The 24,971-nt window shown below is 22.9% G+C and overlaps 2 protein-coding genes across 4 annotated transcripts in view; one reads left to right on the forward strand and one right to left on the reverse strand.

The window, feature by feature from the left end:
* Positions 1 to 24,971, forward strand: part of LOC117166873 (probable cation-transporting ATPase 13A3) — a 52,240-nt gene that overhangs the window by 10,096 nt on the left and 17,173 nt on the right. Inside the window, exons 2-14 of the mRNA XM_033351289.1 lie at positions 1,600 to 1,735; positions 4,446 to 4,504; positions 4,619 to 4,786; positions 4,875 to 4,945; positions 5,168 to 5,434; positions 8,896 to 9,100; positions 9,296 to 9,494; positions 12,748 to 12,859; positions 12,954 to 13,143; positions 16,576 to 16,776; positions 16,878 to 17,063; positions 19,750 to 20,124; positions 20,215 to 20,356. Of these exons, the coding sequence (XP_033207180.1) occupies positions 1,720 to 1,735; positions 4,446 to 4,504; positions 4,619 to 4,786; positions 4,875 to 4,945; positions 5,168 to 5,434; positions 8,896 to 9,100; positions 9,296 to 9,494; positions 12,748 to 12,859; positions 12,954 to 13,143; positions 16,576 to 16,776; positions 16,878 to 17,063; positions 19,750 to 20,124; positions 20,215 to 20,356 (2,191 nt within the window). The 5' untranslated portion in view covers positions 1,600 to 1,719. The remainder of the gene's footprint in view (positions 1 to 1,599; positions 1,736 to 4,445; positions 4,505 to 4,618; positions 4,787 to 4,874; positions 4,946 to 5,167; positions 5,435 to 8,895; positions 9,101 to 9,295; positions 9,495 to 12,747; positions 12,860 to 12,953; positions 13,144 to 16,575; positions 16,777 to 16,877; positions 17,064 to 19,749; positions 20,125 to 20,214; positions 20,357 to 24,971) is intronic.
* The window catches only part of LOC117166880 (testis-expressed protein 10 homolog), a 58,829-nt gene continuing 38,440 nt past the window's right edge, over positions 4,583 to 24,971 (reverse strand). For all 3 annotated transcript variants that reach the window (XM_033351312.1, XM_033351302.1, XM_033351319.1), the window contains exon 6: positions 4,583 to 4,794. The gene's annotated coding sequence lies outside the window, so the exon portion shown is untranslated. The remainder of the gene's footprint in view (positions 4,795 to 24,971) is intronic.

Genomic DNA, 24,971 nt, shown 5'->3' on the forward strand with positions numbered 1-24,971 from the left:
TGGCACCGTCGGAAAGAGGAGATCTTAAGCAATAAAAATATATGTGTCTCAATTTTTTCTAGTGTCGAATAGTCTTAGTTATTGGCCGTTGAAAAGCATTGTCCCGGTAGTGGCGTTTTGGCCGTTTAAGGGTTAAGCGCGAAGTTATAAAGCGTCTGACACCGGCCAGACAAAAATTATTATGCGATTTTTGTCAGGTAATAAATATAAATAAATAACCTGATTAATTTTTTCTTTCATTTATATTCATTGTATTTATATTTTGGGGCAAAATGGACCCACTTTTGGATACAATATTATTATAATTTTATAAGAAAAATAAAGTGTCTGTATTATTTTTTATATCTGGCTCAAATAAACGCATTTTTTCATTTTTTGGGTTCATATGACCCCATGATTTTTTTTTACAACAAAATAAAAAATAAATTGAGTCTAAGTGAAAATAGCACCTTTGATTTTTCTTGGAATAAATTAAATTTAACTGGAAATTGACAACGAATCTTCTGGATTCAATCAACTAGAACCACTTTTCTCCAGATTTGAAATGTCGCTCATACCAGTTCAATCCGATTCATTTTACTAGATTCCGATTATAAATCCGATAAATAATAGGGATGAAAATAAAAATTATTAGTATTTTAATAGAAATCATAATTTATTAATAAATTAGTTTAATTATATCATTATTTTTAGAAATATTCTTTTTTTTTCGTTATCGGCTTTAAAGATTTGTTTTTGTTTTCTTTCTTTTTTCACCAACTTTTTGTAGTGTAGGAAAATTGAAATTTGCGAACAACAATCAGTATCACGTGCGCACTTTACAGCCTGATTGTTATCGGATTTATTTGCAAAACAAGAACTTGTGCCAGTGAAAGATAGAAAACTAAAAGAAAAAGTGTTGGAAACATTTCATTTCGAAAGGAATAAAAATAAAATAAAGACAATAAAATAAAATGATAACATCGTCCGGTAGCCAACGCAGTTGTGCTTCGGCTACATAGCGTAAATGTCGCGTGTTCGAACCTCGCTGCCTACACTTTTTATTTTATTATTTATTATGTTTATAAATACCATTTCCGGATTTTATCGTCGGCATTATTAATTTTTTCAATAGGTTAATTGCAAAAAATATCATCCCCAATAAACCTTTACAATAATTTGTTCCTGAAAAAAAAAAAATATATATATATATATATATATTATATTTATATGAAATGAATTCGTTTGTGAAAAACATGATAATGTTTTAAAAAAACAGTTTTTCCGTGACAGCAGGCATAATAAAAATTATTATTATAATGATTTTTAATGATTTTAGAAGAAAATTGTATTTATAAACATTTTAGTATATAAAAAATAAAATAAAAAATTGTAGGAAGCGAGAATCGAACATATAACTTTTCGGCTATGAAGCCGAAAATCTACTGGTTCATTGTGAAATAAAAATAAAATAATTTTCAAGTTTTGAAATTGAAGTTATAATTCTACGTGAAACAAAAATTCCCTTATGTGTTTCAGGAGATAATTTATGAATAAAAAATATATTTTTGTTAAATATTTGATTCATTATTTTGTGTATGAATAAATATTTTGTTGCAGAAACGCAGACAGCCTGAGTGAGAAAATAATTCACTGCTTGCGTCTTATCTCTTAGACTAACATTGTGCAGAAAAAAATCCATCAACGTTGGAAAACATTGAGGAAGCACGAGACAGAGTTATGACTGATGTCAATGGTAACTTTTTTCAAACATTAAAAAAAAACATTATTCCTTGTTCAATGAAAAATAACAATTTAAAATAAAATTGTATTAGATTCTTAGAAACACTTTTGAATTTCCGTTTTTAATTTTAAAAATAATAAAAAAGAAATAAATAAATGATAAAAAAAAATAAAACAAAACATAAAATGTACATAAAAAATGTATATATAATAATATAAATAAATATATCAAATATAAACGTAATATTAATACAAAATTTGTGTACGTCATAGTGTCCATTATATAAAATAATAAAAAAGAAAAGCAAAGGCAATAATTTTGACAATTGATGAAAATTGATATCTTAACTTCAAAATTAATATACAATATTTCTATAAAACATTAATGCAATCAAACCGTTGCAATTTTGTTCAAAAATACACATTTTGGATAAAAAATAATACAACATAACCTAAAAATGTTCAAACAACTAATATAATATGACAAGAACTGTTTTATATTGTGAATATTCTTTTTGTTAACGAATCGATTTCCTGTGAAAAATTATAAGATAACTTAAAATTATTCAAACATTGTTTAATCTTTTGCAATGCAATAATTTTTTATCAAAAGAAACAAAAATTGGAATAGTTAAATTTCCAGTTAAAAAAAATAATTTTTCACACAAAAAAAATCTGCAATATTTAAAATTTTAACCAAAAAGATTGAGTTTTACCGAAAATAGATGAGGTTTCTAAAAAAAAAGATGAATTAAAAAAATAGTCAGCCTACAATTTAATAGTTAAATTTTCTATAAAAAAATTAATTTTCATTCAAAGAAAAAACTAATGTTCAACAAACTAGCTCATTTTTCAAACAAAAAGATGAATTAAAAATTATGAATCTTCAAAGAAGAAAATTAATTTTTAACAAAAGAGTTTTACTTACAACCAATTTGAATTTCATTCTGAAAAGGTGAATTCTGAACAAAGAAAGATTTTTCAGTCGAAAGAGAGAGAAAAATTAAAAAGAAACTGTTGAGTTTTCAAATAAGAAAATTAATTCCATACCAGAAGGAACAAATTTTCAACAAAATACATGAATTTTCAATCAGATACTTGAATTTTCAACTAAAAATGATCGATTTTTAACGAAAAATGAAATAGTTAAAAACAAAAGAAATAAAAACGAATATTCAACAAAATGAAATATAATTTTTCTTCATTTTTATCATTCAAATTTAAAAAAATAAACACGCTCAAACAAATTAACTGATCAAAAAGAAAAAAATCCCTAACATTTCTAAGTTTTACCAGATATATAAAAATTCCCTGGATATTCCAGGTTTTTTAAGTAGGGTAGACACCCTAAATTATAATCTGAAAAGTTATAATTTTCTAAATTAAAATAACAATTTTCAATAACATAACCTTTAATTGTTCCAAAATTGTAAATCTTCTTTAAAGAAAATATATTTTTTTCGGTCAAAACCGCTACTTTCACTTACAAATAGTAAAACAAAGTTTATTTTATTTAAAATACAATTTTTTATTGAAAATACTGATTGCTGTCGTAAAACGGCTACATAACCTAAAATTGTTAAAAGGTTGTGTTTTTTGAAATATAATTCTTCAAAATTAAAAGTATATATTTCAACAAAAAAAGCGAACACAACATAATCCAAAATTTTTCAAAGATTCTAAATAATGTTCAACTTATTATTTTCATCTGAAAGTGCCAATATTCGACAAACAAACAAATCTTCTTTAAAATATAATTGTATGAAATTAAAAGTAAAGATTTCCGAAGAAAAGAACCTCAATATAATAAAAAAATGTTCAAATATTCTAAATAATATAATAACCTGAAATTGTTCTAAATTGTAAATCTTCTTAAAATATATATCGATATTTCCGGTGAAAACAGCTACCTTCACTTACTAATAGTAAAACAAAGTTTATTTAATTTAAAACATGATTGTTTATTGGAAATACTGATTACTGTTGCAAAACGGAAACATAACCTAAAATTGTAAAAAGTTGTGTACCTTCTTTGAAATATAATTCTTTAAAATTAAAAGTAAAGATTTCCGAAGGGAAGAACAATATAATCCAAAATAGTGCAAATATTCTAAATAATGTTTAAATTATGCTTTTTATTTTGAAAATGCCAATATTCGACGAAAAGTACTTAACATAACCTTAAATTGTTGAAAAAGGGTAAATCTTCTTTAAAAATATATGAATATTTTCGGTTCAAACGGTGCCTTTAATTACAAACTGTAAAAAAAATTTATTTTATTTAAAATACGATTTTTTAATTGAAAATACTGATTCATGCTGTAATACAACAACATGACCTAAAATTGTCAAACAGTCGAAAATCTTCTCTGAAAAAGAATTATGTTAAATCAAAAAAGATTATAAATATTATCCAAATTGTGATTTTCGTTTGGAAATGCCAATATTAAACGAAAAACACTTACATAACCTAAATTGGTGAAAATTGGTAAAGCTGATGATTTATTGCTTAATAATTATAATTTCCGGTAAAAAAAACCTAAGCTTTTAAGAAATTTTAGCTGCTCTTTGAAGTAAATTTAATTTTAAAAATTCCTAATTGGTAAAATGAGATAGAATTGCCGAAAAATATTATAAAAAATAGGAAATGTCTCAATTATTTTGAATTTCATTAAAAATGAAACATTTATAAAACATTCAATGATTGTAAAATATTTTCCCAGGCTTAAAAATCGACGAGAAATTGGAAGTCCAGAAAATTCATGCGAGTCATGATGTTATGGTAGGTTTATGAATTTGTTTCAGTTCCAATAATTCATTATTCATTAAAAAAAATAGATTTAATAAATGAATTAATTAGTTATTGGCATTGAAAAGTGGATTCTATTTCTTCTAGTATGTACATGGATTCGAGAAGAGTCTTTGGGCAACTCTTCTCACTTATTTGTCTTACATTCTGACTCTGGGATTCATAAGGCTTTTATTCCATTGGTACCCTCATTTGCATCTCTACGCCACTCACAGAAAATGTCCATTGAAAGAAGCGACAAGACTCCTGATTGTCGTAATAATCTAAAATTTAATAATATATTATTAGTAACACAAGATTTTTATACGGTTTTTAAATTTTTTTTAAATTATTTTTTCTCTAGAGCGACTATCAGGAGAAGCACAAAACCTATTTTGTAAAGAATGTGCAAAAAATTTCGACGAAAGACATTGGGTAAGTTACCATCGGTCGTGAAAATAGATTTCTGCTTTATCAGTGGTGATAAACACGGTTTATACTTTAACGACAGTCGACAAAACAGAAGATCTGTCTTATCGACTGTCGATATAGTAGAAAACTGTTCCACCGACTGATGGTACGTCAAGAATCAATTTTATCAGTCGATGACAATGGATTACAAAAAAATATATTTAAAAATTAAATTCTCTTAAACAGAGAAGAGTCTGTGTCGAAATTTCTGAAGAATGCCGATTACGATCTGATCAAGAAAATCGAGGGAAAGAATTTGAAACTCCATTTGGAAAATGGAACACAGCAAGAGATTTTCGAATATCGAGCATTTTGGTGCAAGAAGCAATGTTACATTTGGGACGAAAGAAGAAACGAATTTTCGAAACTGACTGGCCTGGATAAATTTATTGCCAATTCGGATCTTCATTTAGGAAAAAAACAAGGACTTTCGAAAGAGGAGCAACTTTTAAGGTAACATATATTTTTTCCCGTTTTTCCCCGGTTCGCAAAAATCACGGCCATTCAAATTAAAAAATTAAAACTCTTAGCTACAAAATTTTGTTATTTAATATAATAAAGAGTGAATTGCAAATTAGAGCACTGAAAGTGGCACTTTTGAATTTAAACATTTGAAATTTAAGTTCAACACTTACTCATTTGAATAAATTGTATTTAAATGAATAATAATTTACATGTATTTAAAAAATTTTTAATATTATAACATTCTAAACTTTTAACTTTTATGAATATGCCACTTTAAACAATTTTAAGCTAGAAACATAAAATTTTACGAGATTTTTTTAACTGAAAACATTTAAAATTCAAATTCAAATATTTTATGTTTAAGTAGTTTCAAATCAATAATTGTTCAATTGTTATTTATACATAAAATTTTGTTTTTCTTTGAAATATTTTGAAATATCTTCTTAAAATGTTTTTTTGAAGTAAATAATTTAAAATCTTCCCACAAATATAAAGATAATTTTCTTATTATCTCTTAACCTTTTAAAATCCTTAAAAAGCTTTAAATTTCTACATAGTGGTTACAATTTTTTAAATATTTTTTTGTTGCTTTTTTATATTCTGCAAAATTAAAAATATTGCATTACTATTTGTCGAAGTTACTTTTAAACAATTTTAGAAATCTTTTTAAATTTTTACTTAAGCTTATCTATTTAAAATAAAAATTGTTATTAAATCTTTCCAAGAGTATGAAGAAAATTTTTTTATTATCTTCAAATCTATGCAAATTCTTAAACGCTCAGATTCTTATTTCAAAATCTTTAAAAATCTACATAATGTTCACAAATTTTTCAAATCTTTTCAAAATTTTTTATTATTTTTTAAGTTTTTTCTAATATTCTAAATTCCTTTTAAAATGGTTCGAATTTTTGCTTAACTCTTTATTAAATCCTGCAAAATTAAAAACATTACCTTACAATCCTCTAGATTATTTTTTAACAATTTTATAAATATTTATAAATATTCTCTTAAAATTATTTTTTTTCGAAATAATAAATATTTAAAAAATTTTCCAAGGAATATAAAGAAAATCTTTTACTATCATGAAACCTATCAAAATCCTTAAACGCTCATATTTTTATATCAAAATCTTTAAAAAACTAAATTTAGAATTTTTTGTATCTTTTCAAAATTTCAAATCATTTTTTATTTTTTGTTTTCAAAAATTTCTAAATATCTTTTAAAATGAATCAAATAGTTTCTCATTTTTTGTTTAAAGCTTTAAAAATTAAAAATGTTGCCTTGACATTTTCCAGATTACTTGAAAACCATTTTGGAAATCTTTTGAAATCTTTTTAAATAATCGCTTAAAATTATTTATTCAAACTAAAAAATATTTGTACATTTTCTCAGGAATGTCTAGACAATTTTTGTATTATCTTGGAACCTATCAAAATCATTAAAAAGCTCGAATTGTTATTTCAAACTATTTAAAAATCTACATTTTGTATACAATTTTTTTAATTCTTTTCAAAAGTGTAAATTATTTTTGAAATTTTTTCAAAGATTCGAACTATCTTTTTAAATGTTTCGAAATTTTGCTAATTTTTTTTTTTACAAATCCATAAAAAATTTTAAAAAATTCCTTAAAATTTTCTGGATTAATTTTAAACAATTTTGAAAATCTTTTAAAATCTTTTTAAATATTCGCTTAAAATTATTTATTCAAAATAAAAAAAATATTCAATTTGCCCAGGAATTCAAGACAATTTTTTTTATTATCTTGAAACTTATCAAAATCACAAATGCTTATTCAAAAATCATTAATAATCTACATTTTGTTTATAATTTTTTAAAAATCTTTTCAACATGTAAATTTTTTTTTTCAAAAATTTCTAAATATCTTTTTCACTGGTTTGAATTTTTTCTTTTTTTTCAAATCCTGAAAAATTAAAAATATTTCCTTACAATTTTCCCAATTATTTATTGAAAAAAAATATTTTCAAACATTTTCACAGGAATATCAAAGCCATTTTTTTATTATCTTGAAATCTATCAAAATCTTAAATATTTCTATTAAAATCTTTAAAAATCTACATTTTGTTTTTTTTTCAAATCTTTTCCAAATATAAATTATTTTTTAAATTTTTTCCAAAATGTCTAAATATATTTTTAAATGATTCGAATTTTTGATCGTTTCTCTTTTTAATCCTATAAAATTAAAAACATTGACTTACAATTTTTCAGATTATTTTTAAAACATTTTAGAAATATTTTTAAATCTTCCCAGGAATATCAAGAGATTTTTTTATTATCTTGCATTTTAATTTAAAAATCTACATTTTGTTAACAATTTTTTAAAACCTTTTTGAAATTTTTTATTATTTTTGAGTTTTTTTTCAAATATTCTAAATTCCTTTTAAAATGATTCGAATTTTTGATGAACTCATTTTTAAATTCTGCAAAATTAAAATCATTGCCTTACAATCTTCCAGATTGTTCATTCACAATAAAAACTATTTTTAAATTTTCCCAGGAATATAAGGACAATTTTTTCATTATCTTGAAATCAATCAAATTCCTTAAACATTGAAATTTTTTTAATATTTAAAAGTCTACACTTCGTTTACAAATTTTTAAAATCTTTTTAATATTTTAAATTATTTTTTGACATTTTTTCAAATATTCTAAATTCCTTTTAAAATGATTCAAATTTTTTCTGAACTCTTTTTTAAATTCATATAAATTAAAAATATTGCCTTACAATCGAGCAGATTATTTTAAAACAATTTTGGAAATATTTGAAATCATGTTAAATATGCTTCTAAAATTATATATTTAAAACAACAATTTTTTTTAACCTTCTCTAGAATATCAAGAAAATTTTGTTATTATCTTAAAACCTATCAAAACCTACATTTTGTTTAAAACTGTTTAAATTCTTTTTAAAATCGTAAATTATTAAAAAAAAAATTTTGTTTAATTCTAACTCTGTTTTAAAATGATTCGAATTTTGCTATTTTTTTTTAAATTATACAAATTGAAAACATTGCCTTTGAATCCTCCAGATTATTTTTAAACAATTTTAGAAATATTTTACAATCTTTCCAAATTTTTTCTTGAAATCTACATTTTGTTTATAATGTTTAAAAATCTTTTCAACATTTTTAATTATCATGAGTTTTTTTCAAATATTTTAAATTCCTTTTAAAATTATTCCAATTTTTGCTACATTTTTCTTTAAATCCTGCAAAAAAAAAATTATTTGCTTACAATCTTCCAGATTATTCATTCATAATAACAAATATTTTTTCATATTATTTATATTATTTACGTATTATTTTATTTTATATTTTATACTGTGTATTTTATATTATTATATTATTTATATTTACATTATTTATATTATTTCTTTATTATTTAAAAAGATTAAATGTTTATTTAAATTTTAATTTTTGAAAACACTTTAGACGAATTGTTCACGGATATAATGAGATACTCGTGCCAGTGAAAAGCGTAGGACTCTTGATCATTCTCGAAATTTTGGATCCGTTCTATATCTTCCAAATTTTCACACTGATAGTTTGGCTATCCTCAAGCTATTATTATTATGCAGTTGCTATAATTTTGATGTCAATTGGCGGAATTGCAAGTTCCGTCTATGAAACGAGAAAAGTAAGTGAAAAATAAAATATAAAAACTAAAGTAGAAAGTTAAATTTTTTGTTTTTAATTTTCAAAATGTTTATAAATTAAATTACAAATATCTAATAATTATCATTTCATTTTTTCCTTTTAAAACACCAAATATAATTAGAAAAAATTATTTTTATTTTTCTGAAATAAATGAGATATAATTGTTTTTCTGCAGAATCAAACAAATCTTCGAAATACGGTCGCTTCTACAGAAACGGTTCGAGTTTTGAGAGAAAATGGAGAATTCGAAAGTATTTCCAGTTCGGATTTGGTGCCAGGGGATGTGATTGAACTTCCCAGGTTTCAGGGCTTGGTTATTTGTGACGCAGTATTACTTACAGGGAATTGTATAGTCAACGAATCTATGCTCACTGGTTAGTGTTTTGAATGAGGATGTAAAAATCATATTTTCAATATTTATTAATAATAATATTTAATTAAAAAAATATTATTAGCATCAAACACGACCTTATTTAGGGTTGCGACAATATCCCAATTTCTAAATTCGTCTAGGTATAAAACCAACCATACACCTAGAAGATTAATAATATTAATGCATTAAAAAAATTGTTTCTAAATACATTTTAAACACTTTTTAGTTGATTTTTCAAATAAAAAAGAGAAATTTTGAACCTTAGAAATGAATTTTTAACTAGAATAATGAATCTTCAACCAAAAATATGAATTTTTAACCAAATAAATAGCTGCATTTTCAACCCAAAACATTTTATCCATAAAAATGATTTTTTCAGCCAAAAATAGAAGAATTAAATTATTAGCGAAAACAATCAATTTTGAACCAAAAAAATTTAGTTTCAACAAAATAATTCCCTTTTTAACTCAAAGCATTCATTTTCTACCAAAAAGATACATTTTCAATAAAATATATAAATTTTCAATTAAAAATAATAAATTTACATACCAAAACTAGAATAGTTCAATTTGCAGTTCGAAAAGTAAATAAAAAAAAACGAATTCACAGCAAAATTAATTAATTTTCAAATAAAAATCTAAATTTTTCAGGAAAACTAAAATAGTCACATCTTCAGTTTAAAAAATTAATTTTTAACTAAAAAGAAACTAATTTTCAGCAACAAAATTTAATTTTTAATCACAATTATGAATTTTCAACCAAAAATATGCATTTTTGACCAAATAGTGGAATTTTCCAAAAGATGAAGTTTCTATAAAAAAAACTAATTTTTTTTTCAAACAAAGAAATGAATTCTTAACAAAGAAAATGAATAGTTCAATTCTCTACAAAACAGAACATTTTTTAATAAAGGATATGATATTTCTATAAAAAAGGTAAATTTTTCACAAAATAGGAATAATTAATGTAAATTTGCAACTGAAATGATAAATATTCAACTAAAAATAAATTATTTTTCTACTTAATCCATGAATTTTAAACTAAAAAGATAAATTCTTTACCAAAAATAAAATAATTTCATTTTTAGTTAGTAACATAAATTTGCAACCAAGAAGAGAACGGATTATCAAAAAATAGCTTATTTGTTTACCCAAAAAAATGTTTCTTGAACCAAAAATAGAATTAAATTTTCAGTTAAAAGAATCGATTTTCAACAAAAAAGTGAAGTCTCATCAAAATAATTCAATTTAAACTCAAAAAATTCTCATTTTGATCAAAACACATGAATTTTCACCTAAAAAAGATCAATTTTCAACCAAAACTAGAATAGTTAAAAGGTGAGAAAAATAAATTTTCAACCAAGAAGAAAACGAATTTTCTACAAAACAGTTTATTTTTTATCCATAAAAAGGATTTTTTTAACCAACAATAGAAGATTTAAATTTTCAGTTAAAAAAATCAATTTTCAACCAAAAAAAAAATTTGTCAACAAAATAATTCAAATTTAAACCCCAAAAATGCATTTTCTACCGAAAAATATACAGATTCAATAAAATATATAAATTTTCAATTAAAAATAATAAATTTACATACCCAAACTAGAATAGTTCAATTTGCAGTTGGAAATGTAGATTTAAAAAAACGAGTTTACAGCAAAATTAATTAATTTTCAACTAAAAATTTAAATTTTTCAGGAAAACTAAAATAGTTACATCTTCATTAATTAAAAAAAATCAACCAAACAAAAAATTATATTTAATCACAATGATTAATTTTCAACCAAAAATATAAATTTTTGACCAAATAGTGGAATTTCCAACCCAAAACATGAATTCTCTATATAAAAAAGACTAATTTTTAAATCATTTCTTTTTTCAACCAAAAAAAAAATGAATTTTGACCAAAAAATTAGAATAGTTCAATTTTCTACAAAATAGAACATTTTTTAATAAAAAAGATAATACTTTTATCAAAAGAATATATGTTTCCCACAAAAAATAGAATTGTTTAAGCGGATTTTTAACTAAAATAATAAATATTTAACTTAAAAAAAAAATTATTTTTCAACTAAACACATGAATTTTCAACTAAAAAGATAAATTTTCTATAAAAAATATAATACTTACATTTTGAGTCAGTAAAACAAATGTTCAACAAACAAGAAAACAAATTTTCAACAAAATAGTTAAATTTTCAACCGCAGAAATTGATTTTTAACCAACACGATGAAGTTTCAACTAATGAGAATTAAACCAAAAAACGACGGATTTTCAAAAAATAGTTGAATTTTCACCTAAAACAGATAAATTTTCAACTAAAAATAAAATAATTAAATTTTTCAGAAAAACTTAATTTTCAATAAAATTAAAGGAATTTTTCAACGAAAAATTTCTAATGATTTTTTTCCTAATGAGTTCTAAGCGCAAATACTTTTCAACCAAGAAGATATCAAAACGATATAAAAAAAGATATATTTTCAAAAAAAAAAAGCAGTTACATTTTCTATAAGTATATTTCGTAAGAATCAAATAAATGCTTTTTTTGACCGTCGATGTAAATATGAGTAAGAATTTTTGTAGCTCTTACGGTCTTCATTAAATTAAAACGAAAATTAAAATTTTGATTTAATTAAAAATTTAAATATAATTAAAATTTTAGATTCTCTACAATAGTCACGCCGTGATAGCCGAAATGACAGAATATTAATAAACATAGTTACATTTTCAGTAAAAAAAATAAATCTAAATAAGAAAAACTAATTTTCAACAAACAAAAAAATATATCAATTTTTAACCAATAAGATGAATTTTCAACCAAAAAGAGGAATTAGTCACCAAGAAGCTTAAATATTCTCTCACAAAATCGAATTTTTAATATAATTCAGGAATTTAAAAATAAATATTTTAATTTTCAACTTAAGAAAATAAATTTTGAACCAAAAAGGATTTTAGTAGGATACCAAAAATAGTTTAATTCAACACAAAAGATGAATTTTCAACAAAATAGAAGCGATTTTTAACAAAAATAATAAAATTAACTTCTATTTTAATTTTTTGAAAATTCGGTAATACTAAATGCCTTATATTCTGTTTTAAATGCTGCTCTCTAAATAGCCTGTTCGAACTTAAGAGCATATTCTCGAGAGCATTTGCTCAACATAAATTCTTGGGCAATTAAGAACTCTTGGTAAATTATTATTTTTTTTTTTAATTTTATATAAAAAATAAAGTTAAAATTAAAAAAAAAATTAACAGGAGAGTCGGTGCCAGTGACGAAAACACCATTACCGCACAACCATAAATTTTATGATTCTAAGGAATGTTCGCACCATACACTTTACTCAGGGACGCACATCATTCAAACAAGGTATAATTAAAAATATATATATATATATATATTTAGTGACAAAAAATTGAATTTTGTCAAATTAAAATGAATAAATGTAAATAATTTTTTTAAGGTATTATAGCGATAAGCCAGTTTTAGCCAGAGTTATAAGAACTGGTCTCCAAACCAGCAAAGGTGGTTTAGTCTCTGCAATTCTTTACCCACCACCGGCAGATTTTAAATTTGACCAAGATTCGTACAAATTTATTGGAATTCTGTCAGCGATCGCAACTTGTGGCTTTATTTATACTATAGTCAGTAAGGTAAGCATTAAATATAAGTTACCCTAAGGGAGAATATTTAAATTGTAAAATATTAGGAAATAATTTTGTTCTTTTTACATTTTTAGAATGATAAAGGAAATTAAATTATGGGAAAAACTTATATGGGAGAATTCAAGAAAAAAATTAAAAAGCTTTTTCATAATTTTTAAGACAATTATTTTAACTTTTTTAGGTTTTAAACAAATTCTAGGTAAACTGAATTTTTCGGGGCGTCGAGAGAATGAAAAAAATATTCTTCAGATTAATGGGAAAATTTCAAATGATTTTTTTTCCTAATGATTTATAACAGCAAATTGAAAAACATTACAAAACTTTTTTAATTGTATTCCTAAAATATTCAAAAAGAGTTTAAAGGATTTTAAAGTAAAATTCTGCCATAATATATCAATTTAGAAGAAATTTGAGTAAGTTTAAGAGATACTTAGAATTTTTAAAACGATTCAAAAATAATGAAAACTTAAGATATTTTAGGAATTTTTTAAGGTTTTAAAAAAGTGAAAAAAGATTCTTCAGGTTCCTAGAAAAAATTAAAATGATTTTTTATTTTGAAAAATTAATTTTAAGGGGATATTTAAAAACATTTACAACGATTTCTAAAATTGTCAAAGAAGAATCTGACAGATTTTAAGACCAATTTTTTTTTTAAATTTTTCATAATTTAAAAGAAAATGTCACGGACAATCTGAGTAATTTAACAACATTAGAAGGTTTAACCATTTTAAAAGGATTAAAAATTTAATTTTCATAAGATTTATGGGCATTAGTAAGACTAAAAATCAAGTAAATTCATGAAATATTTAGAAGATTTGAAGAGATTAAAAACGAATGTTAAATTGTAAATGATTTAAAAAATTCCTACGAACATTTAAAAGATTTCGAGGAAAATTTCTTACATTTTGAATGATTTGGCAAAATGTCGAGAAAAATTCGAGTCACCTAAAAATATTTTCAAACTTGAAAGCATTTCCGAAAATTCATCTAATATTTTTTATTTATTCCATACGTCTAAAAAACCGAAATATCTTTTAAAAAGGCTTGAATTTTTCCTAGCATTTTGTAAAATCTTTTAAAATAAAACTCTTTTTTCCCTATTCTTTTTTGACATATCTCAAATATTCAAAAATCTTTTTTAATATTCTTAAAATTTTCAAGAAAATTTGGAAGATTTTCAGGCAACTTTCTTACATTTTGAATAATATTTCAAAATTTCATTAAAAAATCAAGTCAGCTAAAAAGATTTTTAGTAATTTAAGAGGTTTTGAATAGATTAAAAATATTTTAAAAACTTGGCAGCATTTCCGAAAAATCATCAAATATTTTTTATTTCTTCCAAACTTCTAAAAGTCCCAAATATTTTTTAAAAAGGCTCGAATTTTTCCCAATATTTTGTATAATTCGGTAAAATAATTTTTTTATATCTTCTAGATTCTTTTTTGATGCATATGAAATAAGACAAAATCTTTTCTAATGTTCTCAAGAATAATATGAAATTTATATGTATATAAGCTTAAAAACAAACTGATAATACTGACTTTTCGTCAGTATTTTCAATATTTGGTTTTCTGGTTAAAAATTAATCCGGTTCGGTTGTAAATTAACTTTTTTGTTTAAAATTTATATTTTCGGATTGAAAATTCAAATGTTTTGTAGAAAATTCATATTTTCATTTAACATATTAAACAATTTAATAGAAAATTTAACTATTTTGTTTGAAATTAATGAATTTTGTTGAAAGTTCGTCTTTTTTCAGCAGAAAATCCATTTTTTGGTTTAAATTAAGTTTTTTGTTGTCAACTCCTTGTTTGAAAATTGAACTACTTTTTTAAAATTTAATGTTTTCCTTGAAGATTCTTGTCAAAATGTATTTTTTTTTTTTAAATGAAATTTTTTGTTGAAAATTCATATTCTAGACTCGAAAATTCAACTTTTTTGAATGGAAAATTCCTGCCTTTAAACTTGAAAATTCAACAATGCAGTATAAAATTCAACTATTTGGTACAAAACGAAAATATTTTGTAAAAAATGCATTTTTTTATCAAAAATTAATTCTCCTCAATAAAAGCTTATTTTTTGGTTAAAAATTGAATTTTTGAGTTTAAAAATTCTATTATTTATTTAAAAGTTTTTAGAAACTCCATTGTCTTTTGATTGAAAATTAGTTTCTTTTGTACTTTAAATTGAACTATTCGATTTTTTGTTGAAAATTGATCTTTTTTAGGTAAAAATTCCACTACTTGGTTGAAAATTCATATATTTTCTCAGAAAATTGTATTTTTTTATTAGAAAATTAGTTCTCTTGGCTTTAAATTCAACTATCTGATAAAAAATATATGGATTTTTTTAACAATGAGTCTTTTTAGTAAAAAAAACGATTTTTCCTTAAAAATCCAACTGAATGGTTAAAAATTAATTTGTTTTATTTCAAGATTCAAGTTTTTTTTTAATTTGTCTTTTTTGGTTATATTTAACTGCTTTTATTTAAAATGATATTTTTCTGTTTAAATATCAACTATTACATGTTTTGTTGAAAATTGAACTATTTTGTGAAAAATTCGTCTCTTTGGTTTAAAATTCTAAAAATATTGTAGAAAATTGTTTTCCTTTTTTATCAATAATTAATTTTTTTATATTGAGAGTTTAACTATTTGATTTAAGGTTGAAAATTCGTACATTTTGTTTTAAAAAAATCTCCATTTTTATAGAAAATTAATATTCTTGGTTTAAAATTTAACTATTTAGTAGAAAATATATGTGTTTTGTTAACAGTTGATCTTTCTTTGTAGAAAAGAATTTTTTTGGTGTAAAAAATGCAAATTTAGAGTTGTAAATTAATCTATTTTAGTTGAACATTCAAGTATTTTGCTGAAAATTCATCTTTTTGGTTTCAAATTTAATTCGTTGGTTGATAATTCAGCCACTGAGACACTTTGTAGCAAATTAGCGAAAAAGTTAACAAATATTTTTGAAGGAAAAGTACAGAAATAGTGGCATTAGCGGACATTTGTAAGAAAATATGGTCTTAAGAGTGATATTTTTTTCTTCAAAATAGTAGTAAAATAGTGTGATAACTAAAAAAAAAAGTATGAAAGCGTGTCAATAATGTGTCGAGTCCAAGGCCTAAAAATCGCTAAAAAGGATTTCTGCTTTATCAGTTGTGGATAAACACGGTTTCTATTATAATGGCAATCGATAAAACAGCACCTCTGTTTTATCGATTTTCAATGAAATAGAGATTTTCTCAACCGACTGTTGGTATTTCAGGAACCTATTTTATCAGCTGATGGTAATAGATTACAAACTCCCATACCTTGTTTAAGAATAGAATTTTAAAAAAATATACAAATAGAAAAGTTAGATTGAACGAATTAAATTCTGAATTGGAAAAAAACCAACGAAATTGGTATTTTTCAGGCATCAAGAGGAATTACAGCAGGTGTGATAGCAATAAAAGCTTTAGATATAATTACAATAGTCATACCCCCAGCTCTTCCGGCAGCAATGACGGTGGGAAAAATTTACGCTCAAGTCAGATTAAAAAGAGCCCAAATTTATTGCATCAACAATCGAGTGATTAACGTTGCAGGCAGTATTAACTGTACTTGTTTCGACAAGGTACAAGTTCTGGAAATAATTTGAAAAAATAAAATTTGTATCTAAAAGCGACGCCCTCCAGTAAATTAAAAAAAAAAAACATTTTCTAAATTTGATTTTAGACAGGAACTCTTACAGAAGATGGTCTCGACATGTGGGGCGTTGTTCCAAATTCAAATAATCAACTTGGCGAAGCCGAGAAAAATATACCAAAGCTAAAAAATCATCCGATTTTTGAAGGAATGCTCGTCTGTCACAGTTTGACTTTAATCGAAGGAGAATATTGTGGTGATCCTTTGGATGTTAAGGTATATACAAATCAATGTACTGTTGTATCGACTGTCGGTATAATAGGAATTTGTATTACCGACTGATTGTATACCAGGAATTTATTTTTTATTTTCCGTATTGATAACAAAATCATTACCGGTACACTGTTTTATCGACTGTCGGTATAATAGGGACTTGTTCTACCGACTGATGGTATATCAGGAATCTATTTTTTATTAGTCGGTACTGAAAAATATATAATTAACGGTCCTAATCAGGATTTATTTTAAAAGATTAAATTTAAGTTTTGAAGATTTCCAAATATGTTGAAAAAGCATCTGGAAGGTTATAATACATTTTTTTTAATTTTATAGGATTTTGAAAAATGTATGAAAACTGAATTGTTTAAAAAGATAATTAGCAGTATTAGAAGTTTTGGAACGATTAGAAAATAATTGAAATTTTGAAAATATTTTATAAACATTGAAATAAATTGTAGATTTTTGAAGATTTCGAAAAAAGTTAGAAGCTTTTCACGAGTTTTGAAAGTTTTGAATGTTTCCTAAAATTTCGAGAAACAAAGTAGCAGATTTTAAAGAAAAATTTTGCATTTTGCAAAATTACGAAAAATTGTCGAAAAAATTCGAGTAAGTTCGAGAGATGTTAAAAATAATTTAAAACTTGTACAGATTCCAATTTTTTTCAAATGTACATGTTAGAAAAATTCCAAGAAAGCAACTTTTAAAGAATTTTGAAGGGTATTAAGAGAATTAAAAAATCGTCTTATGATTTCTGGGAAAAAACTTAAATAGTTTTGTTATTTTGTAAAAGGATCTTAGGAAAATTTCGAATAATAATTTTTTGATTTAAAAAAAATGAATTTTAAGAGAAAATTGAAAAAGTTTTCGAGATATTTAAAATGATTTCCTAAAGTTTCGGAAAAGAATGCAACAAATTTGAAAGCAAAAATTTTTTATTTTGAAAAATAAAATAAAATGTTGAAAACTTCAAATGATTTTTTAATAAAAAAAAAATTTAAGTAAATTTTAAAATATTTCAAAACGTTTTTAGAACTTTTAGAAATTTCGAAATTTTGAAAAGATTCGAAAGTAAGATTTTTTATTATTTCAAAAAAAATTTTCTTTTTAAATAATTTTGAATCGTTTTACAATTTTTGAAATGTTTCAAGATAAGAAAAAAAGTCCTTTAAATTCCTGGTAAATTTAAAGTCATTTTTTATTTTGAAATATTAATTTTGAGACAATATTTACAAAGGCAAAAGAGAATCCGGAAGATTTTAAAGAAATTTTAGCAATAATTTTGGTCAATTTAGAAGATATTTGGGAATCTTAGAAGTTTATAAGAGATTACAAATATTTTAAAACTTTAAAAGATTACCGAAAATTCAACAAGTATTTTTTTATTTCTTCCAAACTTCTAAAAGTTTAAAATAATTTTTAAGCTGACTTTTTAAGCCGAGTGATTAGTTATAAAAATAAAAATCTTTTGAAAATCTCTTCTAAACAAAATTTCATTTTTATGGATTTAAAATGCAACTGGGTGAAAATTAATATTTTTTGGTTGAGGATTCATCTATTTTCTTCAAAGTTCGTCTTTTTGGCTAAATTCAACTCTTTTAGATTTAAATTTAAAATCTTTTTTAGTTGAAACAACAAGGCTATTACATTTTTCGTTGAGAATTAAAATTTTGTTGTTAAAAATTAAACTAATTGATTAAAAGTTAAACTGCTTCCATAAAAATTAATTTTTTTTAGTTGATGGTTTAATTATTTTGTTGAAAAGTTGTCTTTTTTGGATGAATTCAACTCTTTTTGATTTAAAATTCAAATAATTTTTAGTTGACACAAAATTTACATAAATAAAAAAAATAAACCTAAGCAATAAATAGTCATTTGACATTTTTATTATGAAATAATTTTGTTGAAATTTTTTTTCTTTCTTGACTGAAAAAACTTTTTTGATTGAAAATTAATCGGTTTGGATAGAGGTCTCGACTATTTTGTTAAAAATTCGTCTTTTTTATAAAATCAACTCTTTTTGATTCAAAATAAAAATCTCTTCTAACAAAATATTTCATATTTATGAATTCAAAATGCATGTAATATTTTTTGGTTGAGGAATCATCTATTTTGATCAAAATTCGGCTTTTTGGCTAAATTCAACTCTTTTAGATTTAAATTTAAAATCTTTTTTAGTTGAAACAACAAAGCTATTACATTTTTCCTTGAGAATTCATATTTTTTGTTAAAAATTAAACTAATTGATTAAAAATTAAACTGCTTCCATAAAAATGATTTTTTTTTGTGATGATTCAATTATTTTATTTAAAAGTTGTCTTTTTTGGACGAATTCAAATATTTTTTTACTTAAAATTCAAATATTTTTTAGTACACAGCAAAAAATTAAACTACTTGTTTAAAAGTTACACTGCTTTCTAAAAAAAAATCTTTTTGTTAGAAAATTAATCTCTTTTTGAAAACCTTTCATCCTGATTACTTCAAAATGCAAATGGTTGAAAATTAATCTTTTTTTATTGAGGATTTAACCGTTTTTTCTTACCAAATTCAACTGTTTAATTTAAAAAAATAACTTTTTTGTTTGAAATGTTGATTTGACATTTAAAATGTTGAAAAATATATTTGTAATTTTCTTCAAAACAAATTAACTTAAAAAGTAATTAGTTATTCGAAATTTTTATTTCAGATGTTTGAGAGTACCGGGTGGGTTTTAGAAGAACCGGAAGTGGAAGACACGAGTAAATACGACCTTCTGGCCCCCTCAATAGTGAAGCCACCAAAAAACGAAAGTTTCACAGAAAATATGAACGAGGTTTCCGAAATTGGAATAATCCATCAGTATCAATTTTCGAGTTCACTTCAAAGAATGTCGGTGATTGTAAGAGTGTTGGGTTCCGGGATTTTTAAGGCCTACACGAAAGGCTCACCGGAAATGATACTCAGTCTCAGCCGGCCTGAGACAATTCCGAGTGATATCATAGAGACCCTAAAAATATATACTGAACAGGGTTATCGAGTGATTGCTTTAGGATCTACGACTCTGGATTGCAGTTACAGAAAAGTAGGATTAAAAATTCATAATTAATTTTCAGAGTATACCTTTCTTCGTTTGTTTTATTTTTAATAATTTAATAATAAATTAATATTTTAGATTCAACGGATGTCGCGAGAACTAGTTGAGAAAAACTTAGAGTTCCTTGGTCTCGTGATTTTGGAAAATAGATTAAAGGAACCGACGGTGGGAGTGATAAAGATGCTGAGGGATGCCAACATTCACGTGATAATGATCACAGGTAAAGTAATGAAAAATCTTTTAACACAAGAGAGCAAAATCAATTTCTAAGAAAAAAAGGAAGTTAACATTTTTATTGAAAAAATTAATTTTCAACCAAAAATAACGGATTTTCAAAAAACAAATGTGGATAAAAAAAGTGAATTGTTAAGCAAAACTTAAATAATTAAATTTCAAGTTAGGAAAATTATTGTTTAACCAAACAGGTGAAATTTGAACTCAAACTGTGGAATATTTAATTGAAATAAGTTAAATTTTCAGTTGAAAAATTAATTTCCTCAAAAAAAAACTAACTTTCAAAAAAATAGTTACAGTTTCAAATAAAGTGATGAATTTTTCAACTAAAATTGTAAATCTTTAGCTGGAGTAGTTGAATTTTATACCAAAAAGATCATTTTTAATTTTTAACTCAAATGACTCTTTAACGAGATTAATTGAATTTTTGACTCACTAGATGAATTTTCAACTAACAAGATTAATTTCGACCAAAAAAAGATTAATTTTTAACTAAAAAAAGATCATTTTTGAACCAAAAATTGAATAATTAAATCTGTAGTCAAAAAACTGATGTTCAACCAAAGAGATGAATTTTGTTAAAAATTTTTTAAATTTTCAAATAAAATGAATAATAATTTTCAAACAAAAAAATTGTTCAAAAAAATAATGAAACTTTCGTCAAAAAGTTCGATTTCATCCAAAAGAAAAAAGAAGTTTTAATAAAATAGCTCATATTTCAACCAATTAAATGGATTTTTCCAATCTAAAAGATCGATTTTCAATTATAATAATAATATTTAACTGAAGTATTTAAATTTTTAACCGAAAAGAAGAATTTCTAATTAAGAAGATTAACTGAACACGAAAAAGATAATTTTCTATATAAAAAAAATCTTTTTTTAACAAAAAATGTAGATTTTTAGCAAAATAATTAAATTTATAATTAAAAGAGGAAAAATTTCATATAAATTGTTGAATCTGGAACAAGAAACAATTATTTTTCAATCATAAATGGACATTTAAATTTTCAGGTGATGGAATTATTTTCTAAACAAACTTATGAAATTTTAACTAAAATTGTAAATCTTTAACTGGAATAGTTGAATTATATACCAAAAATATGATTTTTAATTTTTGACGAAAACGATGAATCTTTAACGAGAATAGTTGAATTTTTTAGCCACAAGATGAATTTTCAACTAACAAGATTAATTTCGACCAAAAAAGATTAAATTTCAACTAAAAAAGATCATTTTTAAACAAAAAATTGAATAATTAAATATGTATTAAAAAAATTCATTTTCAACCAAAGACATACATTTTTAACCAAAATTATAAAATATTTAACTAGAATAATAGTTACATTTTCAGTTCAAATAAATAATAATTTTCAATAAAAAAAAATCACAAAATAGTCAAACTTTCGGAAAAATATTCTTTCTCATCAAAAGAACAAAGAAGTTTTCAATAAAATAGCTCATATTTTAAACAATTAAATAAATTTGTAATTAAAATGGTAAATCTTCATGAAAAAATTTAATTTTTAACAAGAATTTACCTTTAAACCAAGTAATTTCATTTCCAACTTAGAAAATGAATTTCCAAATAAAATAATAATAATAATTTAAAATTTAAAATTTTGTGGATTTTCAATCAAATAGTTAAATTTATAAATAAAAAAACTATTGCAATGAAAGGAATTAATTTTCAACCAAACTTATGAATTTTCAACTAAAATTATGAATTTTCATCTGTAATAGTCGATTTTTATACTAAAAAAGTGAATTTTCAAACATAAAGATTAATTTTCTACAAAAAGGCACATTTTTCACAAAGTACATAAATTTTAAAAACAACTAGTTTAATTTTTAAATAAAAAAATATTAATTTTCAACCAAATAGTTCAATTTTTACCCAAAAAAGGTACATTTTCAAAAAAAAAAGGGATTTTTAGCAAAATAAATCAATTTTCTGCTGGAATAGTTAAATTTTTAGTTTAGAAATTATTTTTCTAATTAAATTTCTGTTCTAATTTCTAATTAAAACGATTAATCTTCAATCGAAAAAATTAATTTTTATCAAAGTTGTTTAACTTTCAACTGTTTATTTGAATTTTTTACTAAAGAATTGACCATAAATTAATTATCCACATATTGGAGGCTAAAAAATATAATGCCTTTGGTTTGAAAATTCGTCTATTTGGTAACAAATTCCATTTTTTTGTTGAAAATTCATATTTTCGGATTAAAAATTCAACTTTTTTGTGAAATGATCCTTCCTATGAGATAAGAAATTTAACAAGCTGATAGAAAATTCGCTTTTCTTTATTCACATTTTTTGATCAAAACAAAAATTATTTCATTTTTGGTTAAAAATTAATTTTTTTAGACTAAAAATTAAGCTATTTGGTTTAAAATTCGTCCTTTTTTTTGTAAAAAATTAATCTTCTTGATTGAAAATTTGAATTATTTAGTTAAAAATGTATGCACTCTGTTGAAAATTCGTCTTTTGGATAGAAAATCAATTGTTTTTTTTTTATTGAAAATAAAAATATTTTATATATTGAGATACAAACTATTATATTTCTTATTAGGAATTAATATTGTCAGAATGAAAATTTAACTCCTTGGTTGAAAGCTGATCTAATTTCTTGAAAATTCATTTTTTTTTTTTTTGAAGATTCATACTTTTGGTAAAAAATGTTCAAATTTTCAAAAAATTGGTTGAAAATTTAATTACTTTGTTAAAACTTCTCCTTTTGGGGGAGAAATAAAATTGAACTATTTGGTTGAAAATCGACTTTTTTCTTGAAATTTCATATTTTTCGGTTGAAAATTCAACAATTTAGTAGATAAGTCAAACTATTTTGTAGAAAATTCAACTGCATTGTACAAAAACGTGCTTTTCCAAATTGAAATTTTTTTAAACTGACAATGTAACTACTGCATTTTTGGTTAAAAAGTTATCTTTTTTTAGACTAATGATTTAACTATTTGACTGAAAATTCATCTTTTTTTGTAGATAATCAATTGTTTGTTATTAAATTTTTTTTTTAATTTTGTAAAAATTGTTGATGTAAGCTTATTATTTTAAGATTCATAATTTTTGTTAGAAAATTCATATCTTTGAAATTGAAATACTTTGTTCAAACTTCCCTCTTTTGAGGTAAAAATAATGTATTTTTTAAATTGATAATTTAACTATTTGGCTGAAAATCAACTTATTTTCTTAAAACTTTATATATTCGGGTTATAACTTGAAAAATTTTTGTACTGAAAAATTAGTCTTTATTGTCTTGGAACCTCAACAATTTGGTACAAAATTTAACTACGTGACAGAAAAAACAATTGATTTCTAAGAGATTCGTTTTTTTCATTTAAAATTAATTTTTTGATTAAAATTTAATTGTAACATTTTTTGTTAAAATTTGATCTTTAACTCTTTTGTAGGAATCTTGTGTTTTAGCTAGAAAATTCGACTATTTGCTTCAAATTGTACCTATTTTGTTGAGAATTTGCCTTTATAGTAAAAAATTTAATTTCTTGATTAAAAATTAACTTTCTTGATTGAAAATTCATTTCTTGTTGTTAAAAATTCAATTATTTAGCTGAAAATTCGATGATTTGATAACAAATTTTAACTATTTTCTAGTAAGTTCGTCTTTTTGACTTAAAGTTGTATATTTTAGATGAAATTTTTTTCTAGTATTTTTATCAGAAAATCAATCTTCTTGGTTCAACATTTGAACTATTTAGTTAAAAAATTATGCACTTGGTTAAAAATTCGACTTTTTCGGTAGATTATCAATTGTTTTTATTAAAAAATAAAAAAATTTCATATCCGTTATTAAATTTCTTGGATGATGATTCATAATTTTGGCAGAAAATTCATCTCTTTAAAAATTGAACTGCTTTGTTGAAACTTTTCTTGCTAGAGATAAAAATATGTTTTTTACTTAAAAATTTAACTATATGATTAAAAATGAGCTTTTTTTAATTTTCATATTTCCGCCTGAAAAGTCAAGCAAGAACTTCGTAGAAAATTTAATTATGTAGTAGGAAATACAACATTCTAAAAAAATGTCTTTTTTATCATTTTTTAAATTAAAATGTAACTTTTCCATTGTTGTTTTAAAATGTTCCTTTTTATGTTAAAAATTAAATTGTTTCTTTGAAAATATATGTATTTTGTTGAGAATTCTCCTTTATAGTAGAAAATTAATTTTCTTCATGGAAAGTTCATTTTTTTGTTGTTGAAAATTCATTTTTTTTAGCTGAAAATTCAACGAACTAATTCAAAATTGAACTACTTTCTAGCAAGTTCATCTTTTTTACTTGAAATTGTACATTTTAGGTGATATTATTTTTCCTTGTCGATTAAAAAATTTTTATTGAGGATTCAAGTATTTTGTTGAAAATTTTCCTTTTTGTAGAAAATCAATCTTTTTGGTTCAACATTTTTGGTAGATAATCAATTCTTTTTTCTTAAGAAATAATTTTTTTTAATATCCATTATTATTTTTTGAAAATTTATAATTTTGGCGGAAAATTTATTTCTTTGCTATTGAACTGCTTTGTTGAAACTTCCCTTGCTAGAGGTAAAAATAATTTGTTTTCAAA

This window comes from Belonocnema kinseyi, chromosome 1 (assembly GCF_010883055.1).
Source record: "Belonocnema kinseyi isolate 2016_QV_RU_SX_M_011 chromosome 1, B_treatae_v1, whole genome shotgun sequence".
NCBI lineage: Eukaryota > Metazoa > Arthropoda > Insecta > Hymenoptera > Cynipidae > Belonocnema > Belonocnema kinseyi.